The sequence below is a fragment of the Artemia sp. Qi Xiang Cuo genome, chromosome 3 (assembly GCF_049724085.1).
Source record: "Artemia sp. Qi Xiang Cuo chromosome 3, ASM4972408v1, whole genome shotgun sequence".
In the NCBI taxonomy this organism is placed as follows: domain Eukaryota; kingdom Metazoa; phylum Arthropoda; class Branchiopoda; order Anostraca; family Artemiidae; genus Artemia; species Artemia sp. Qi Xiang Cuo.
Window position 1 is genome coordinate 89,105,774 of NC_142796.1, and position 21,485 is coordinate 89,127,258.

The 21,485-nt window shown below is 34.3% G+C and overlaps 1 protein-coding gene across 2 annotated transcripts in view; it reads right to left on the reverse strand.

Annotated features, from left to right (window-relative positions):
- The window catches only part of Atg18a (Autophagy-related 18a), a 70,282-nt gene that overhangs the window by 10,450 nt on the left and 38,347 nt on the right, over positions 1–21,485 (reverse strand). The window contains exons 5-8 of one of the 2 annotated variants that reach the window (XM_089086707.1): positions 20,789–21,060; positions 15,510–15,683; positions 13,944–14,140; positions 6,840–6,902 (exon numbers count right to left, since the gene is read on the reverse strand). In XM_089086707.1, the coding sequence (XP_088942833.1) occupies positions 6,840–6,902; positions 13,944–14,140; positions 15,510–15,683; positions 20,789–21,060 (706 nt within the window). The remainder of the gene's footprint in view (positions 1–6,839; positions 6,903–13,943; positions 14,141–15,509; positions 15,684–20,788; positions 21,061–21,485) is intronic. The other variant, XM_089086708.1, reaches the window with a different exon arrangement.

Below are 21,485 nucleotides of genomic sequence, written 5' to 3' on the forward strand. Positions count from 1 at the left end.
TATCCTCATTCCTGTTTGTTATTGTTATGGACTACGTTCTAATGCAGTCTTCCGGAAGATGCGAAACAGCGAGTGCAGCTGCTAGCCGACACATAAATGAAAAGGTCGAAAAAGAGGGGCTTACAGTGAATGTCAGTTCGACAAAGAGCATGGCTACATTTGACTCTCCGCTGACATTGAAATGCAAAGATAAAGCAATTGAAAAGGCAAATAAAATTAAGTGCCTCGGGAGCTGGATTGATTATAGCCGTTAAATAGCAAACGAAATCAAGAGGAGGATTGAACAAGCTACATTGGCTTTTAATAAGTTAAAATCAATCTGGTGCAGTAGGAAACACTCTATGCACTTGAAGCTCCGCTTCTTGAATAGCAATTCTCCTCTATGTAAGTGAATGTGGAAAACTAAATGTTCAACTGGAGAAACGCGTCCTAGCCTTTGAAAACATGTGCCTTAAAGAATACTAAACATATCATGGTAGAAAAAGGTCACAAACATGAGAACCGGTCAACCCTTAGCTACAGACCTTCTGAAACGTATGAGATGGTCGTACCTTGGCCACATCCTTCGTATGCCAGAGGATCAACTCCCATGCTCCTTTTATGAGCGTGCCCTGAAGGGAGGCTCAAAACAGGTCGACCAAGACACACTTTGCGACGGCAGTATGAAAGGGATCTTAGTAAAGGGGAATGTCTATTGAACCACAGTGGAAAGACGTCACGAATGCAGCTCATCTTCGTGATGTCTGGCGAGGGTTCGTAGACGTCCTATGCGCCATTTCTGGCTCTGAAGGATCTAAGGTCTAAGGTAAACGACCGCTTATCATTGGCAACTGATACTGCAGTCGCTAATGACATTTGATAGGCACCCCTTACGTGTATGAAGATTCCTTCATCTCCGTATTGCACAATTATTTCTAACACGTCTATAGGTTTCTTTAAAGAAATGTGTCGGTGTTGGTTTTTTTTTTCCACGGTGGAACGATTGAACGGAATCATCACAATACTTTGCTTTTATTGTTACTTATTTTATTTTCAAGAAATGGTGACGAAGATATGGGAAAAATGAAAACTTCGGATTCAATTTGCTTATACTTACCACCAACTGCGCCCTCTACTGAATTTTAATAAAATTAGAACTACAAAGATTAGAAAATGATTATAACCGTCAAATTATTTGTTGGAAATTTCGCGCCCCTAAAATTTCTGTGCCAACTTCAAGTGCCCCCCCCCCCTCCCTGCCCCTCTAAAACCACGACTCAGATTGTATAAAATCCAATACTGATTCCGAACATATAAAATCCATTAAATTTAATGTTACCCATCAAAAGTACGAGCCTGACAAGATTCACTTGATTTTTGAAAATGGGGAAACACTCCCAAAAATTCAAGTGATCTCAATTAAAACCACATTAGAACAGCCACACGGTACCTACCCCCATATGTGATTGACGGTATCGACATCAGCCACTTGTCGTATGCTGATGATATTTTGTTATTTTTCGGACAATTTAATATCAATGCAGAATGCAATTAACATATTACAGTCACATCAACGGGAGATAGGATTAGAGATTGAACTTACTAAAACAGAATTCCTAGTGGCAAACATTAATAATGATTTCCAGCATCATTCAATTAGGGTGGGATCACTTAATATTTTTTGATGAAGATTCCATTAAATACCTTGGATTACCTTTTGACCCGACAATTAAAGCTACGTGGGAGTTGGTGTTATCGTCTGTACTGAGAAAACCTAGGAAAGTTTATGGCCTGCTAGATAAACAAACACTTGCTATAATTTACAATTCAATGTTTGCACCTTATGTATTTTCATCGTTCCATTTTTGAAGTTTTTAAGTAGAAGTGACAAAAAGCGTATCCGCGTGTACTTTTTCCGGTTTTGTAAATAATTTCTTGGAATTCCACTATGGTTCAAAAGTAGATGTACTATACGAAAATTCGGAATATTTGATATTACTGTTAAAATGGATCAACAATACGACCCATTTCTTAGACGATCTAGAGAAAATAGAATAAATTTCCCCCTTATTTGTATTTTTAATCAAAAAGTAGTTTTGTCGCCATAGCTTTAATAAAACAGCTGTTTATGCTTTATGTATTATGAGTGTTTATGCGTCATGTTTTATGAGTTTTTTTAGTGTTATGCACTAATGAGCTATCATAAGCTATTTATTATATATTCATGAATTATTGAGTATTATGAGTTATTTATTGTCGTCCTTTTCGTTAGAAGTGTAATTTTGTATTTTTCACTGTTCTTTTCATTTATTTCCTATACTCCTCTGTGTACATCCATGCATGTATAGAGGGTAAAAATATATTATTATTATTATCAGATTCAGCATATCAGAGACCCATAGTGTAGCAGTTCTAAGCTCCTATCTACAAAAAATATGGAATTTTGTATTTAATGCCAGAATGTTTTTTTTTGTTTTTTTTTTAGGGTGACCGTGCCAAACCAATGGTCCTAAAAGATCGGGAGAGGGCTCATCCGGATGAAAATTAAAAGCACCAGTGCCTTTTTAAAGTGACAAAAAAGAATAGAGAGCAACTAGCCCCCCTCTCATCCCATTTTCCCCCCAAAGACTTCTGATCAAAATTTTGAGATAGCTATTTTGTCAGAATAGTTGAAAGATCAAATAGCTATGTTTCTGGAGATAAAATGAACCCCACATACCCTTGGGAAAAGGCTGTAAGTTATGCAATGTGTCCATTCTTTACATTTAGTATTTGTTATAAGGAAATATACAGAAATTTTTCGGGGAGGAGGGCTAGTTGATTTGAGAAACGATCGGAAAATTAATTAAGAAAACAAGTTTTTTCAACTGAAAGTAAGGAACAATGTTAAAATCAAAAACGAACGTAAATTATTCCGTATGAGATGGGGGCTGCCCCCTCTTTAATCTCTCGCTCTTCACGCTAAAGCAGGGCTTCCTAAACTTTTTTCATTCACGACCCCATTCATGATTGCAAGTTTCCTGGCGACCCCATATACATATAATTAAAAGACAAATAAATATTTTTGGGTGATTCATTTATTAGGTAACAGTATACATATACACATGAAAGTATATAGTTTAGAATTCGTTTAGAAACATATAAGAATCTAAAATAGAAAATTCCACCAAAGTTGAAAAGTTGTCTTTTATACTTTATACTTTATACTAAATTATATGCCCTATTTTCATCAAAATTGCATTTTTTGCAATAACATAAATAAAAGAAAATTCCGACCGTCTTAGTTCAATCGAATATATTCGAACGCAGTCGTTGAGTGGTAAAAATTAAATTAAAATGAAAGGAAAAACATTAGTGAGATGGATGTGCCTGTTTTTTATTGCATAACAAATTAAATCTTGGTGGAATGTTTGACACTGCTGGACGTTAGAACTCTTCAAGATTTATTAGTGATGAATGATATTGGGGTTTGATATGTGTTAAAGCTCAGAAAGTAAATTCACATAAATATGTGCTGTTGAATGACAAAAGAACATATAATACCATATCTGCGATTGTGGGAAATTCAGCTCTAGTTCAGCTCTGGGAAATTCAGAATTCAGTCAAGGGCTTTATAGGAAATTGTAGTTTAAAGTTTGAATCACTCAAAAGCTCAGCAAATTCCTCTTGAGCTTTAAGTGGCATGTGATCAATCTCAGTTGCATAAATACAAAACGGATTTTGAATCCAAGCTACCGTTTTTAAATCAATATTTACTATAAAATATATACAGAACTAGGTCTCTAGCGCTTTTAAGTAATCTACAATAATTCTTGTAATAAAAGTTTTACAGTGATTTCTCTCGATTATAAAATTGTCGACACTGAAAAATATTTCGAACGATTTTTTTCTATCCTATTTTTACAAATTTTAATCTTTTTAATAAAACTTTCAATTTTATCATTAGAAGCAAATATATCGCAATTTTTCCTTGAAGAGACAAGTTATGATCGTTTAATTTCACAAAGATATCCGACAAATAACACAGCTTGGATAGCCATAAGTCGTTTTGAAGAAAAGCTGCAAGTTCATATTTTCGTTTGGTTAAGAATATTTTAATTCCATCTTTTAGTAATAATAATCTTCTTAAACATTGACCTCTTGACAACCATCTTACTTCTGCACGTAATAATAAAGTTGTACAGACAGAATCCATATCCTTACAAAGATTTGAAAATAAGTGACTGTTAAGGGCATGGCTCTTAATAAAATTTATAATCTTAACAGCATTCTGAAGCACATCGTTCAATTATGGTGCTAATTTTTTGGTGCAAGGGCCTCTTAGTGAATAAGGCAGTGAGTAAAAGTTGTGTGGTCATAATGAGTAGCTTCAAAAATTATTTAAAACCAATGTTTTGGCTCGTCATCGCTCTTGCATCATTTGTCACATTTTGTCAATGTCCAATTTGTCACATTTGTCACAATTTGTCCATATTCCACAGCAATTTTTCAGTCTTTAAAAACCTTCAGTCTTTAAAAATTCATCAACTTTACAATATGTGTTTTTTCCTGTAGTATGTTATAAATATTTGACTTTAATATTTAAATGTTTGACTTTAAAATCTCTTGTGACTTCATGATTTTCCTACGCGGCCTGCGCTAAAGTTGCGCGGCCTGATTTTGCTACGCGGCCTGCACTAATTATTGAAGAACGACTCCTGAAACATACGCGTTAATTAATTGGAAAAAGAAGCTTATTTAAAACACTAAAAAACATGGGATCCAGAAGGGAGCACACCCTTTAAATACGAAATAATTTCTGTTTATCATAAGTTTTAATGTTGCTCCTTACTCCCAGATGAAAAAACTTGTCGTTTTAATCTAATAATCTAATCATGATAATTGCTGAAAATTTTAAGAATGGTGGGGGACCCTTAGGATTACTTTTACGTGGGAGAAATCCTCTTAGCTGTTTTAAGAATATAAACAATTTTCTCAAGAATTTTTCTTTTTTCATTCCTAAATTGTACACGCATACTTTGCTGCCTTAGCCTACTGATAACAAAAGAGCTAAATTAAAAATGTTTAGGAAACTACCATATTTCTCTAACATAAATTAAAACACTTCCCAAATTGAGTAAATAAAAATCACAGAGCCAAAAAAGATAAGAATAAACAGAAACCGTTTTGAACAGAAAACGAACCATTTGAAGCACAAAAAACGGCAGCGTCAGGCAATAGCATATAGCACCAGCAACAAACCAAAAGCACAATGGGGAGGAGACCAGGGAGGAAATCCCTCTCGCAATGGGGAGGAAACCCTATGACTGTATCTATTATTTTGTTATGGAATTTTACTACTAGTCATTTATTGTATCAAACAACAAGGCTTACTCACTATAAGAGTTTATTTGCTATAAGATTTAGCTAACACCGAAATTTACTTAACGTCAGACCTATTCATAACGAGGCTTAACTGGTTGGCTAGTTGAGGCTAGTTAAGATAGAACATTTTTATATGTGGTTGGCTAGGATGCAGTTGGATTTGGATACAGTTGAGAGCAAACTGCCTGCAAAGGGGGGATGTAACTTTTTGTACATTTAGGGTAAGTACTGAAGCGAAGAAAGATTGCCCGCTTTGCCATGCGGAGGAGCATTATCTGGGCCATTTTCTTCTGAGGTGCCTCGTGCTATATAAAATTAGGGTCATCAACGACTCCACAGACGATTGCTGCAGCTGATACCGAACACAACAGAGCTAAGGGTTAATAATGAAGCTCTCTGATCAGCTGGTTTAAGCCAAATTGAGCTATTTCAGACACGTTAAGATAGAAACTGTTCGCCTTACAATCCTTCTTCACTTTATTTGGATTAGCATGGAGATACTTTCGCATAATCTCATCATCGGAGTCAAATTCCAGGGCGCCATATAATTCATAAATTACCAAGCTGATACCAATCCCAGTGCAATATTACAAGACTATCTCATAATCGTTCTTCTTCTTGTTGTTTGGATTAGTTTAGAGGCGTTTTGGCAGAATCTCGTCACCATAAAAATTCTGAGCTCTGCAGTGTGCAAAGTGGTCTTAACTCTTGGTCCCGTATTACCAAGCTGAGATCAATCCCACAGCGCAGCTACAGGACCGCCATAAAGTTAAACTCCTATGCACTTTTTTTTTCTTTTTTTGTTTAGGGGGATAAGGATTGATAATGACGCTCTCTGATTGACTGGCCTAAGAATTTCTAAAAAATTTCAAATAAACTGATCCAGGGGACTGGCTTCAGCTAGCACTAAAATTCAAGCAAACCTTATTATAAAGAGGTCCAACGTCAAATTCCACAAGCCTTGAGCAAAAAAAAATCGAACTTTAAAAGAAAGACCCAAAAACTAAATACTTAAGAACAACGAAAAAAGAAGACATTGTAAAATAAAAAGGATTTTCAGTTTCTTTTATTTTTAATTTTCTATTATTTTTTTTTATTTTAAACTACTGAATCGTTACTTTTAAAGTCTACGCCACTTTTAGCTTTAACTTCTTCGTTGTAATTTTTTTTTGCTTATACTATGGATAGCTTTTGTTTGCACGGATGAATCAAGGTAAATTTTTCTTTTCTGAGTCTCACCAGCCAGTAACCTACATGTTTTTTTTATTCTCTTTTTTTTAGTTTCTTAAACTTTTCTAAATTTCGTCACTTTTTTGACGCTGGTAAGTCCAGATTTAGATCTATCTGAACCAAAAATAAATATCTTCATCCAAATACCCACTATCCTAAAACTGGGATTAATGATACAGATGTTTTACGCTAAGCACGACAGATATGTGCACACGAAAATCGTGTTATGACCCATTGTTTTGACAAAGAAAGAGATAATACCCGACCTTCTTCTGCTTTTTCTGGGGCTACCACTCCTGTGAACAACCGGGCATAACTTTTTAACGAACCTACAAGTAAATACTAATTTCAGAAGTGTTTAAAAAACAGAGCCAAGGGACGTGTGACTTTCGGCAAAATCCCCTGCATTAATTTAGGAAAGGGCTTACTTGGAAATGGGGATCTTACATTAAAATCACAGACATGCTAACGCAAAAACCAGACGACTGTTTTTAATCATGATAATTCTCCTGCTCACACAGCCCTTTCTGTGCGACAGTTTCTGACAAAAATTGGTATGACCCCTCTGTCCCATCCACCGTATTCACCCCATCTTTCTTTCTGCAACTTCTTTTCATTTCTCCGAATGCAAAGGAAAATTTTTGGCAGACATTATTGAAGCAAAGAAAAAAAACGCAAGAGGTGCTGTCTTAGATTACAAAAGAGGAAATTCAGAAATGCTTCGAACAGTAAAATAAATGATTGGAAAAGTGTAAATCCGATGGAGAGTACTTTGAGACACAATAATTATTTTGTGGGTAAGTCATATAAATAACTTTGTAAAAAAAAAAAAAAAAAAAAAAAAAAAAAAAAAACCAGCTCGGGTTCTTTTGGGTATCCCAACGCAAAAACACACAGTAACAGCAAGCACTACAATCCCTGATATGCAACGCTTTTGCATCAATACGATACTACTACTTCTACTAACTCACTACAGCACCAAGCCACCTGAGGCCAACACAGCTACACACGGTCCTCCTCCATCCCAATCTATTCAAAGCCTCCCTCCTTATACCTTCCCAAGGAGTTCTCATTTACCTTAAATCGTTCCTTACAACATCCTCCCACCCCATTCCGAGATGACCTGCTTTTCGTTTGGCCCTAGACGATTAGCCGACAAGGACAATCCTCGGCAATATGTCATCCTTCATACGCAGAATGTATCCTAGCCATCTCATCCTTTCTCTCATTATAGCCCTAGGAAGCGGGATTGAGCCACGTTTTTTTGAGATATGGCCAGTCAAACGGGTACCCAAAACAATCCGTAGGCAATTTTCTCTGGAAAACATCTAGCGAATCCTCTTCTGTTTTTCGGGACACCCATGCTTCAGAGCTATTTGACCACTGTCATCACAGTAGCTTCCAATATTCTAATATTAGTTTGAAGACTTATCTTTCTATTCTTCCAAACTTTTTTCAAAAGTGAAAAAGAACCCTGAGTCTTTACTATTCAACTCTTAACATATTTACTGCGCCCACCGTTTTACTAATAATACTTCCTAGGTAACTTAAGCTGTCCACTCGGTCGATCTTCTCATTACCCAACATCAGCTCTTCACCTTCACTTATTCCTAGTCTTAGCAACTTATTCTTCTTAACACTAATTTTAAAACATATTCTTGCCCCCTGAACTCCCAAAACCTCCGGAAGTTCATTCATTTTGCTAAAATTTTCCTCCAAGATGCTTAAATAATCCAAGTCTAGGAGAATTTTCCTATTTGATTCCGATTTCTCCCATTGCCATTGCTGTGCTCCTTAGGACAAAGTCCATCAAACAGATTTATATAAATGGGGATATAACGCAACCCTGCTTATCTCCTGATTTAATACAAAACCAGCAACTAACCTTATTTCCTACCTTAACCACAGCAATGTTATTCTCATATATAGCAATGCTCTTTTTAATGTATTTACATGGTAAGCATTACAAGGATAGGACCTTCGCCACCAGAGCCCTGGGGCAAGGCTAAGGTTTTTATGGAGTGGGTTGTCGTATAAACTTCAGATGGGGCTCATTTGATTTGAAATTGGAAGCTATAGTGCTCTTTTTAAGAGTCAAAATTGATATGAGAGCAACCAGACGTGAGAGACACTTCTTCTGTGGGAGACAGTGTACAACATTTATGGTCATTTTGGTCAATTTTTCTGTTCATATTTTTTTCAACACACGGAGTTTTAATTTTTACTTGTACAACTTATAGAAGCAATTCTTTCTCTAATTGACCCTTCTTTTTGTTTTCATCTCGTTTTATTTCATTTTATTTACTAATACTACTAACATTATAGCATCAAACCGATTGGCAAGAAGCCAATCCATTCACAACTTTACTCTTTACCCCTCCCATCAAGTTCCAATTTCCTTTAAATAGTTCCTTATGACCAATTCTCAAACAATTCACAAAAGAAAAAAAAAATTCTTTTTCACTCATAATATTAAATATCAGGATATTTCAGTTTCAGTTCTGCATGCTTTTTTAACGGGGAAAAAACAAACAAACTGCAAAAAAAAAATTAAACAAAACAAACATACAAACGATAATATATCGGACATTATTAAGATGTTTTTTATCGTATTAGAGAAACATATTTTATTAATGAAAAAAAGAAAATTTATTCTCCATTATCTTATTTGAAATATTAAACCCGTTTTTTCTATATTTTAATTTCGTTCTACTTGTAAATGAAAAGCCATCTTGTTCTTTTTCACTATGGCGATTTTCACTGGGTTTTTTTTTTCTTTTCTTTTTTTTTTTTTTTTTTTATTGCCTAAATAAATGTTGTGTTGTTATGGGGTAGAGGTTGCTCTTTAATAGGTTGGGTTTAACACCGCAGTCATGGAAGTCGTGGTACAGTGAGACCGCATTTTGTGTTTTGGTACTGTTGCACATTTCTTTGCATGTGTTGCCATTTCCACGAGAAGCATTTCCCTTATTCAGGCCAACTTAAAGTGTCTCCGATACATGCTGAAAATTTAAAAATTCACTGCTAAAGGCCAATAAGGTAGTGAGATTAAACATTAAAGGCCACGTCTCATATTCCGTAATTTTAGAGGAAAGGTAAGTTAAGGATTTCAGCTAAGTATTAGTTATACTTAAGTTATTAGTGGGATCAGCTTTTCTGTTTGACAGTCTAAGCTTATGCTAATATGTATATGTACTTCCATAAATTATCCAAGAAAGATCACATAGCAAACATGAATACTTCGGGTTATTCCTTCAACACGTACTTAAGACTAGTTTGACTTAAGTACGATTTTAGTTTAACGAAAACTGAAATCGTAATTTTTTCCTTTTTGCTCTTTTTAATTTTTTGGTGTGATATTATCGCAACCCTGCCTCCATTTGTATTTTTTTTTCTTTTTTTTGTGCTGAGAAATTCATATTTAGTGTGTGGGCATATGAAATAAAAAAGTTTTACTGATGTGTAATATTAGAGCCAAAGTATAATTCGATACTAGAGCCAATGGTGATCAGATGCATTTGGGGAAAAAGGGCGTAGAAGGGGGGCTGGTAGCCCTCCAGCCACTTATTACTCTTAAAAAGGGTCTAGAGCTTTAGATTTTCAATCGAATGAGTCTCCTCCTAAATTTACACAACCACCCTTTCCATAAGAATTATCTCTGGGAAAAAAATAAATAGATAATAATAGATTGAAGCCTTGAGGCTGTTAGACAACGCTCAAAAATTGCTTGATATTGCTGATAATACTAAAGCTAAACCAGAAGATAATCCTAGCCGTTGATAAAGAAAAGTCAAGACCTTTTTTAGTGAGAAGACTTACTTAGTCAACGTCCAACTCTTGGGTGAAGCCTCGAGATGCTTACTTCTACTAATCATAAAATAGGCTAAACTATGTGAAGTTGCCAAATGTCTCATAAGAATTTTAAACTAGTGAATAGGATCGGTCTGAAGCCCCATCGGTCTGAAGGATCGGTGAAAAGTTTGAGTCCAATAAATACATTCCTTTAGAAATGCTTAGATAATAAACAAAGATACGAAGGCTATACAGCCTATGGGTATACAAGGGGTCCTGGGTATGAATTGGCTACCAGAAAAAAGGGATCTTTTCCGTTATATATATACCACTATTCAAAATGTATTAGTGGCTTTCTTATTGCATCAACCGTTATCTCTGCTTATTTGAGCAGCGAGGCTTGCATCTACGCGCACGATGAGCCAGTTAATGGTCGATGAGCCGTTTTGTTGCTCGTCTGCCGCTTTTGTTGCACGAGCCGTTTTTGTTGCACGATGAGCCGTTTTGTTGCTCGTTGCAGTATGTTTGTACTGTATTATGAACCTTCTTCATCAAGCAAATAACAACAGAAATCCAGAAGACAAGGGACCTTTGGCAGTGGTATGCGAATACCATTGGGGTCTTTGCGAATATACCTCACAAAAGAGTATGAAATTAGCAATCTAAAAATGCCTCTATTTTTGTTTTAGCTCACCTTCTGCAGATTTACCCAAATAAGTGTTATTGAATCAAATCAAAGTTAAGCTTAATACGCTAGCTTAAGACTGTTAGTCCATCTTACAAACAAAGATGAATCCTTACGGCAGATTGTATCCGACCAAAGACATGGCTTTTTTATGAGAATTAAAACTAAAATTTGGTGATGGATTTTCTTTTGAGGATAAAATCGGGTTAATCTAAAACAAGATTGCTTTAGTCATATCCTCTCGTATTGCATCATCCTGGACTATGGCTTCAACTCCAGTCTAGATCCTCAACATTTCAGCGCGAAACTCGAAGTAGGCTTTACTATATCAATAGATTTTAGCCATTTAAATCAGTCATTTGATCGTCAACGGAGGACCAGAGCAAAAGGAATTATAGTTTTAATTTCATCACATTTCATTATATTTTTCAATTTTAATTTTATCTCATTTTATTTAAATTCAATTTTTTTTACAATAAAAAATAAAATTAAAACTAAATTTAAATTTTATTAAGATAAATTGAAATTTAATTCAATTAAAATGTTATTCCTTCTTAAACTAATTGCAGTTTTGAGCGGTTTGTCTGTTACTGAGCTCATTCCACTCCCAGCCAAAGGCAGTGAATCAGGAGATCTGTTCTAAATTACTATTTATTGGAAAATTTTTCTCACTATATAGTTTAGTTAAAGCTAGCTTTTAAAATTTCGTTTTCTATGTGCCTTGGTATATACTTTAGTAGTATGCCTCGATCAATTTCAATTGAAAATCATTCATATAAGTTCAACAATTTTTTTTTTCCTTTTTTCTTTTTAGTTATTGCCAACAGTGCTATTCTAGAGGGTAAAGCATCTTGAACCCACGTTTAAAAAATTGAAATTGAAAATTGGAAAATTCAAAAATTGAAAATAAAGGAGTAGGCTTACCACATGTTTTATCTAATACCACATGTCTATTACTTCGGGGGAAAAAACTGTTCCCATTTTGGGTTTTCTGTACTTGAAATACAACAACGCTTTATAAATTAGAGGATTCACAATTTGAAAACTAAACGATATAACTGCTTCAGAATTATTAAGGGTGTATTATAAAAAGGGTAGCTCAATATGGTTTAATCAAAATGATTCACAGGCTTTATTTCTTGAAGTAACAAGGACAGTGAACAATCTGATTTTAAATTTAATAATCTAATTATGTTAAAACTAGGATAGTTATTGTTTTGTATAATAGAGTAATATTGTTTCAATCGAAAAGATAAGATCAAATGGTAATAATCCAAACGCTGTTTTTTTTACATCAAGAACAATGGCAAAAACTTGTTGCTCTGATGACTCTTAGTTCTCATCTTTTAGTGTCCCACTGTCCCACTGCCGAATTTCATATAAATAATTAACACAGTGCGTAATTAACACAGTGCGTAAATTTCCGAGTTGAACTATGCTCAAAATTTCGAGCGTAAGTTCGGAGTTCGAGCGTCCTGGCAACAACGACGAAGAAGTAGTACTACTCGAAGAACTTTATAATTTTGAAACAAGCAAAAGAAGAATCTTAGGAAATATCGGATATTAATAGACCTAAGATGGGTTCGGATATTAGGTGAACAAGTTTTTGCCATTGTTCATGATGCAACGTTTGGATTATTACCATTTGATCTTATTTTTTCGTTTTCAACAATATTTTCTGGATTGTTATAAAAAAAAAAAAAAAAAAAAAAATACAATTTTAATAGAATTAAATTATAAAGTTTAAAGTAATTAAATTAGAATAATGGGTGAAAAGTCTTTGTTCTTGACATTAAAAGCGAAGCGATATAGAAGACGGGTAAGTTTTAACGATTATTCATTTACAATTGTTATCAGTTATTTTCACTTATTTACAAGGTTGCTAATCTCCTAGGGACCGAGTTTTGATACCATAAAAAGCTTTGCTTTTATATTTATATATATATATATATATATATATATATATATATATATATATATATATATATATATATATATATATATATATATATATATATATATATATATATATATATATGTATATATATATTCTGGGGGAGAGAAGGAATAATTCAACCTTACCTTACTGAGGGTGATTTTTATTGATCTTTTACTGGAAAGGATCGACGTTGCAGTAAAACTGCAGCAGCATTGGTAAACTATAGAAATATTTTCGATGGATAAGATAATATAGTCAATTTTTCACTGACCAAAATCGATATTTCAGTAAAATTGCAGATAAATCTACAAAACAACAGTAACATTGCTAAATTATATTAAAAGTTTCCGTAAATATGGTAAAACATGGTTAATCCAATCAATTCTTTACTGACGATGATACTTATTCCGATAGAACTGCATTAAGATCTACAAAACTGCAGGACATTGGTAAACTATAATAAAAGTTTTGGTAAATATAAATAAATATATGGTATATTTTTACTGATCATGGTCTGTAATTTGATGGAACTGCAGTAAAATCTACAAAACTACAGCAACATTAGTAAACTATAGTAAAATTTTCTGTAAAACATTTATGGTAGTATTGTTTATTTTTTTCTGACCATGGTCTATAATTCAGTAGAACTGTAGTAAAATCTACAAAACTCCAGCAATATCGGTAAGTATAGTAAAAGTTACGGTAAATATGGTAATATTCTGGCCAAAAACCTAGAGCATTAAAATATCACATTTCTCATTATGAACCAAACGGAATGAGTAATCCCCAGGGCAATATAGTTCCCTCAAAAACAAAAACTAATTAAGACACCTTAACATTGCATGTATATCTAATTATGTCATATTTGATTTCAAACAATGTGAAAAAGGAGCGAAACTTAAAAGGAATAAAAAGGGATAAGGATCACAGATAAGACAAATAGGGAAAAATTACCTTCACTTGGTATCCCTTGTGGATTAGAAGTCACTGGATACCCTGGGATTAAAGGTTCTTGGCGATCAACATCCGATTTGCCTTCAAGTCTATGCTGCTTGATTAAGTTGCATTCACCCCCTTCTTGTGGATTGATAAAATAGATGTAAACCCCCCCTTCTTGAGACATCACTACAAGGCGTAATGTCTTTTGGATTCTATAAAATAAAAACGTGATACTCGTGACAATTAATACGATTAAAGGCAATAAACAAACAATACAAAAGATAATACAATGAAGATATTTTGAAGACAGTTAATTGCAGAAGAAATTATATAATTTGTGTTTTAATATTAAATTCAAACAGAAGTTAAATTACGATGCCAAAAAAAACACCTTTTCTCACTGGCCAACGCTGGGAATCGAAATCGACTTTTCAGAGACAAAAGGATTTTGGATGATCCCAAAGTGTACTTTCAAAACCAATTAACTTACAGTTACTATCTAATTGTTTAAAATTAATTACTGTCAATCGCCAATATATTTTATTTCATAAATTCTGTTTTATTCGGCTCGAGAACGTTGACGAATAAATAATACTTTTGAATTGTTCAAACTACGAGAATCGAACTGGGTACCAATTGAGGGGGGGGGGGGTGCAAAGTATAAATGTTTAGCATTTTCATAAAAAAAACACAGAAATGCTCACTTTCCCTAAAATTCGCTACGATTATTCCTGGTTAAAAATTTATATCGAGAGGGGGAGGGGGAGAGTGGCTGAAATACAAAAGGTGACTATTTCCCGGTTAAAATTTTTCGTTAAGGAGCGAGAAAATTTCTGACCAATCGATTTTTGAAAAACTAAATGACTTAAAAGTAAAGAATAACGAGATAATTATGCTAATACATAATTAGAGAATCACATATATACAAGCCTACTGCGTGCCGAGTACCAGGCCCCGATCAAAACCAGAGTTCAAATGTAAAATAATATTTTTTCAGACATTTTTTTCCTTCTGTGGTAAAACGATTAATGCAAACAGGAATAAATTAAAAATAAATTAAGGCTTTTTTAAACTATTCTGCTTCTACTAACTAGCACCAAGAGAAAAAGAGAACTTATTTTTCCGAATATCATTATAAAAAGTGTGTTTTGATTCCATTGGTTTACCTCTTTGAGGACCCAATCACATAAATCCTTATTTGAGGAGACATAACTAGCCAGACCTTGTTAAAACCTGATTGGTTTAAAAAACCTCCTACACAAAACTTTAAGCCATTAAAAAGAACGAGAAGTTTTGAGTCACAAGATTTGTTACAAGTAATACCTCTGTTCCTCTGTGGTGCTGTGCAAGCTGTGGCGCTAGTAATTTGTAGCTTTTACTTTTCATATATATTTCTGTTTCTATTTTATTTCTTATTTCTATCTTTTTCCTATTAGTCATTTCTATTAGATTATATTCTAATTTTTGGCTAGAATTTTTTAGCCTAAAACAAGGCTAAGAAAATCAGTTTCCATTAATTTTTTTGTCTTGGGTTTCAGGGACACATTGGTCAAGGAAACGCTTTAAGTCTCAAAATCTTACGTTGCAAGGGCGCATATACAGCGCAATCCTTGGAATTGCAAATGTGCCTGTGCAAAGGCCCTTCCTTGCGTTAATACATCCACTACGTTGGCTGGGAGGTATGATGCAGAGGTTTGTACAGCTCTAGAGAGGTATCCCATCCAGCCACTACTAGTTTCTTCAGTGGTCGCACGACTGAAAATGAAAGAGATCAGTTGCAGTTGTTTTTTTAGTCAAATAATTTAAATAAAATTTATATTATCTATGCCTTATATTTATAAGGGTAAAACTCCCGCCACAACATTGGCCCAAGGGCCCCTGGGAAAGTTGAATAGTGATGGCCTAAAAATGGATTCTTTTTTTACGTGATGAAGAGATACCTTTCACAGGTCCAGTGCAAGGGGAAATAAGTTTAAGAAGAAATATGATGGGGAAGCCCCCTTGATGGGGAAATGTACCCATTAAAAAAAATTTAAAGATTTGCCTTTATTTATTGCAAATCTCAGCTCAAACTTTTGTTTGACAGAGTTAGGCTATTGTTCTGGTGTTCAATCTATTCAAATTTTTCTACTTTTGTTTTACTAAAAACTGAAAATTCCTGAAAAAAAAACTTTATCAAACATTTCCATTTCGAAATATTTATTCCCATAAAAACGAAATAAAAGTAGATACAGAAATAAAAGTACAAAAGAATCCCCAAGAGCCAAAAAATGATGACTGTCCTACGGGAACTTGCATATACCCTTAAACCATCTATATCAAGAAAACTCTACCAAAGCATCAGGAACGTACTCAGGAGGAAGCTAGTAGCTCAACCCCTCACCCACCTCCATTCGAAGTCCTAGACTTTCGTGATTTCCTGAAGACTTCTTATTCAAATTATCAAACACAGTTTTTTTTTATTATTATTATTCCCCCGCCCCGGAAAAAATTCCCGAATGCGTAATTGCAAAATGTAGAAAATCGAAGAAAAGATCTCAGAGTGGAAGATCTTCTCAAGGACAAATGAAAAAGAAAAAAAAAACTATTTCGATTCAATATCTCTCTACTCGTTGTTTATTCATCATCCAATGAATAAAAAAAACGCGTTGAAAAACGCGTTTTTATCATGAAAAACGCGTTTTGCTTCTACTGAAATGTGATTTGAATTAAAGTCAACATTTAAATTGAGTGTTAATTTGTTCCCAAACAAAATATAGACAATATCAACCTAAACCGTTTTTCTACAGCGGTTCAATGTATCAAATCAAGTATTTTTTAGTGTATTTAATAATATTAAGTTGTATTGTCTTTTTTTCTTTTTGAACAAAGCTTTAAAGCAAATTCTTACCACTGCTCAAGACAAACACAATCAAGAAACAAATTACCCGAATCTCTATAAAACCAGCAAAAATCTAATTACCCAAGCATCTATTTATCCTAATTACCAAAAATCATCACATTATCAATTAAAATTACCAATTAAATTTACAAAAAACTCCAAAATAACAAAAAAATCCCAAAATTCAAATTTAAAAAAGATTAAAATTACCAACTGCCAAAAAAAAAACCCTAAAATCACAGTAAAAGTCAGTCAAAACAGAAAATGGTTGTCCAAAATATATCTTTGTTAAAAATCAGTAGAAAGCAGAAAATGGTTGTCCAAAATATATCCTTATTAAAAATAAGTCAAAAACAGAAAACAGTTGTCCAAAATATATCCTTATTAAAAATCAGTCAAAAACAGAAAATGGTTGTCCAAAATATATCCTTATTAAAAATCAGTCAAAAACAGAAAATGATTGTCCAAAATATATCCTTATTAAAAATCAGTCAAAAACAGAAAATGGTTGTCCAAAATATATCCTTATTAAAAATCAGTTAAAAACAGAAAATGGTTGTCCAAAATATATCCTTATTAAAAATCAGTCAAAAAACAGAAAATGGTTGTCCAAAATATATCCTTATTAAAAATCAGTCAAAAACTGAAAATGGTTGTCCAAAATATATCCTTATTAAAAATCAGTCAAAAACAGAAAATGATTGTCCAAAATATATCCTTATTAAAAACCAGTCAAAAACAGAAAATGGATGTCCAGAATATTACCTGTATTAAGAAACCACATATGGAGCACTTAAACCCAAGTCCCTTTTTGTCAGGAATGGCTTTTGATTTTTAACGACCGGAATCTATTCTTAACTTTTTGAAAATTTAACAACATTTCTAAAAATTTCTGGCTTTTTAGAACATTTGAAATTTTATCACTAGGAAAATTTCCGGAACATTTATCATCTTTCCGACGAAGTCCCAACAACCATAGCACAAATAAAAAAGAAACATGGATTAATTCTGCCGTTGAAAATTGTTATATTCAGCTTCTTTCTGTGAAACCGCGAAAGCTATGATGGATATATATAAAGATTTATTCGCACGACAGCTCAATTGGGCCACGATGACACAAAATAATCGAAAAAATACAGGAGCAAAACATAAAGTGAAAAGACACTAAAACTGATTATTTAAGAAAATCATCACGATAACTCATACCTACCCGGACGAAATTTCCAACATTAAGTATATTTAAGTAACACCTACTTCTCAAAATTTCCAAAATCCAATTTCTCCCCCTACCTCCCTACCAAATACTTCCAAGCGCAACTCCCTCAACTCCCTACATCAAGGAGGCACACTTTTGCCTCTATAAAGAGGCGACCCACCACAATGTTAAGCGATTTCCGGTCCTAGCGGTCGCAGAGAGACAGCGATGATCGCATTTTTGTAGCCCAAGCTCCAACTAAGAAACGTGCAAAATTTCACTCCCCTCCGACTTTATCTTCATGGGTAAAAGTGGGCCGGAAGTTTCGACCCTCCGACCACAGCCCCTCTTTAACGTTGTCCGATTGGGGTGAAATCTAGACGTGAAGTTTTCCTCGGGCCCGAGAGCTTATCCTCGAAATTTAAGCTCAACCCGATCACTCCTTCCCTGTTTTCCAAAAAAAACAAATATAGCCACACAATGTTCAGTTCCCTCTTTTTTTTATCAGCCATGCCTACAGGTCACAGTCGGCAACGGATCCCAGTGAATGAAGACTCATTCGAAGCGGAATTCGACCTGTTAGGGCCTTTTGATATTTCAGACCGAAAAAATTATCCCCCGAATTTACATTTACGAAGAACCTCGTTTTAATAGTGCCTATGTTAAATTTTTCCACCACAGCCCCCCTTTAACGTTGTCCGATCAGGCTGAAATTCAGAGGATAAGCTTTCCTGGCGCCTGGGAGCTTATCCTCAAAATTTCAGCTCAATCCGATCCTTCCTTCCCTATTTTCCAAAAACCAAATATCAAGTTTTGTGGGGATTTGCTTGCGTCAAAAATAGATACGGGAGACTAAAATAATATTTCCGTAATTATCTCTGTGGTACAATGGTCGCTGTTTTTGACTGTCAGGCGGAAGATCCGGGTTCGATTCCCCATCAGAGAAAATTTTTTATATATTGAATTTAAAGTTTAAAAAAGAAACTCAACTCCTGACACGATCAGCTAACAGTTAGTCAAGCAATAATAAGTAATTAACTGTACAAAAACGTGCAGAAATTATTTGAAAAAAACTACGTTTTCTAAAGAGTTAAAGAGGCTGAGTCACACACAACTCTTTTTGACTTTCTCACAACTCTTTTTTTTTTAAAAAATAAAAACTTTAGCGTAAAGAGCGAGGCGTTGAGGAGGGCACAGCCCCTTTTATATACGGAAGTGGGGGTTTGTGGGGCTGCAGCCCCCCAACTGTACCTCCTAATCCCTTTACGTTTTAAGGTTCGAACTTGTGACTCAGCCTCTTTAACTCTTTAGAAAACGTAGTTTTTTTCAAATAATTCCGCTAAAAAATGATGCAAAGATTCATCCATCTCTTCACACATAGGGCAACTGTAACTGATAACTGACTTTTCACTGGAAAATTTTGATTTTTTTTTTCTTGAACGGAATCTAAACATTTATTTTTTTTTTCGCCTAAAAACCTTTAAAAACTAGAATATCCAAAGAAAATCTGAGAAGACGAGCGAAAAACAAACATTACAAAAATCACAACAGTTAAAAAAAAGCATCACTACGAGGGATTAGAACCTCAAGGGTTAAAAATTATTAAGGGTTCCAATCCTACCTTAAGTTGCAAAGTTAAAATATCACAGGTTTTAACTTAATAATTAACGTTTCTCCATAACCTACATATGATTAATATGAGAAAAGATTAGCCTAAACTGGAAAGTTTAGCGAAAATAATACTTAAAGAATCATTAAAGAAAATAATACTTAATATTTATGTTCCCTTCACATTTGTGAAGAGAACAGCATTGCATATATTAAATACCCAACCTAACCTAGGTACCTTTCCCCCCTCCCCTAAACCCCAAAAACAATAGTTTAAATATTGTAAACGCAAAGGCAAACCACGCTTTGCGATCCACTTATCTATTGCAAATACCCGTTTGACTGGTTTCCTTTAGCATTTCCCTATAAATGGGATAAAAAAATGGGATGAACCATTTTCTGAGTAGATGCCAAAGTTTAGCGAATTTTAGGGATAGATTTTTCCATGGGATGTACCGCTGCTACCGAGTCTTTTGGGGACAACTTCGAGGGACCTAATTATTGCGTTAGGTTGTTTTATAGAGAATAGTCGGATGGCGCGGAAAGAAGCTGTATTTTAAATTTGTTGAGTGTTATTGTTCTTTCCTTATTGTTTTTTGTTTATTTGTTTTGGTGTACATGGCCACTGGTCTTTAAATACACGCATGTATGTATGTATAAACAGTATATAGTGTCGTGTACCAGATAATGCATAAGTACCGAGATGGCAAATGCACTTCCTCACCGTAGATCTCAAGGGGATATATAAAAATCACTCTTAATAAGATCATTGTTCAGACGGCATTTAATTAATCCGCAATATATGTCGTTGAACTTTCACGACCTGACCTGACAATTGCCAAAGAATATTCCTTAATTCTCGAATCCTGAATATGATTTTTTTTTTCTTCGGTCTATGCAGAGCGGACAAAATCATGTTATGATGTTTCCCATTTTCGTCTGCATCTTATTACAATCTTAACATGTCAACAGCAAGACAAGAATTTTGATAGCAATCGATAGCTCTGATTCAGCTTTATTCACCTACCGAACTACATTGTTGAAATTTGCTTTTTATCACTGAAGCAGATTTTTATTGTTTTTTTTATATATATAATTACTGCAGCACATATTATTTTTAGGAAGGGGAATCCCCCTGCAGGATTATCAGAAAATCAATAATAAAAGACAGCTTACTTGTCTCTTGGTTCTTCTAGTCGGAAAATATGGACCGTTTCCGTGTTACTACAGGCAGCCAATAGCATTTCATCGGGGGAAAATGACAGTGAATAAATAGTTGCACATCTTTTCATACCACGCCTGAATTCAAATACCTTAACGCCATCTGTTACTGTGAATACTCTTATTACAGTCCCCTTTTCGCTAGCTGTCGCTATTAGTCGTCCAGAGGGGGTAAAAGTTATTGCCGCCAATGGACTGTCGTGAGCGGGTATCATTGTCTTGGCTTGCTGTAAAACAAAATTTTGAGTTCAAACAACAGGCTTTCTCATAATGACGCAATCACAAATTCGTTTTCTAATAATTTAAATAAAAAAATGGCGATTTCTTCTTCTTCTTGAAGCTAAAAAATAATCTCAATTACAAATTGAAACCAATTACCAAATAATAGTAACTGATAAACTTTGTAGCATGGGTAGTGCAAAAAGATTCAAATTTATGCATAAACTTTGGTATTATAAATTGAAATGCTGGTATTATTTTTTCTATAAGTATTCAAAGTGGTTTTTTTGGGGGGAGGGGGATTTTTGAAAGAATATTTCAGAGTACTTCGCTTGCACCAGCCGGAAACAGCAAATTGGCATCGCTTGGCGTTACTGCAGGCAGCTGCCTTTCCACCGCCAAGCCACTTGGCAGGTAGCCAAGAATCTTTCAT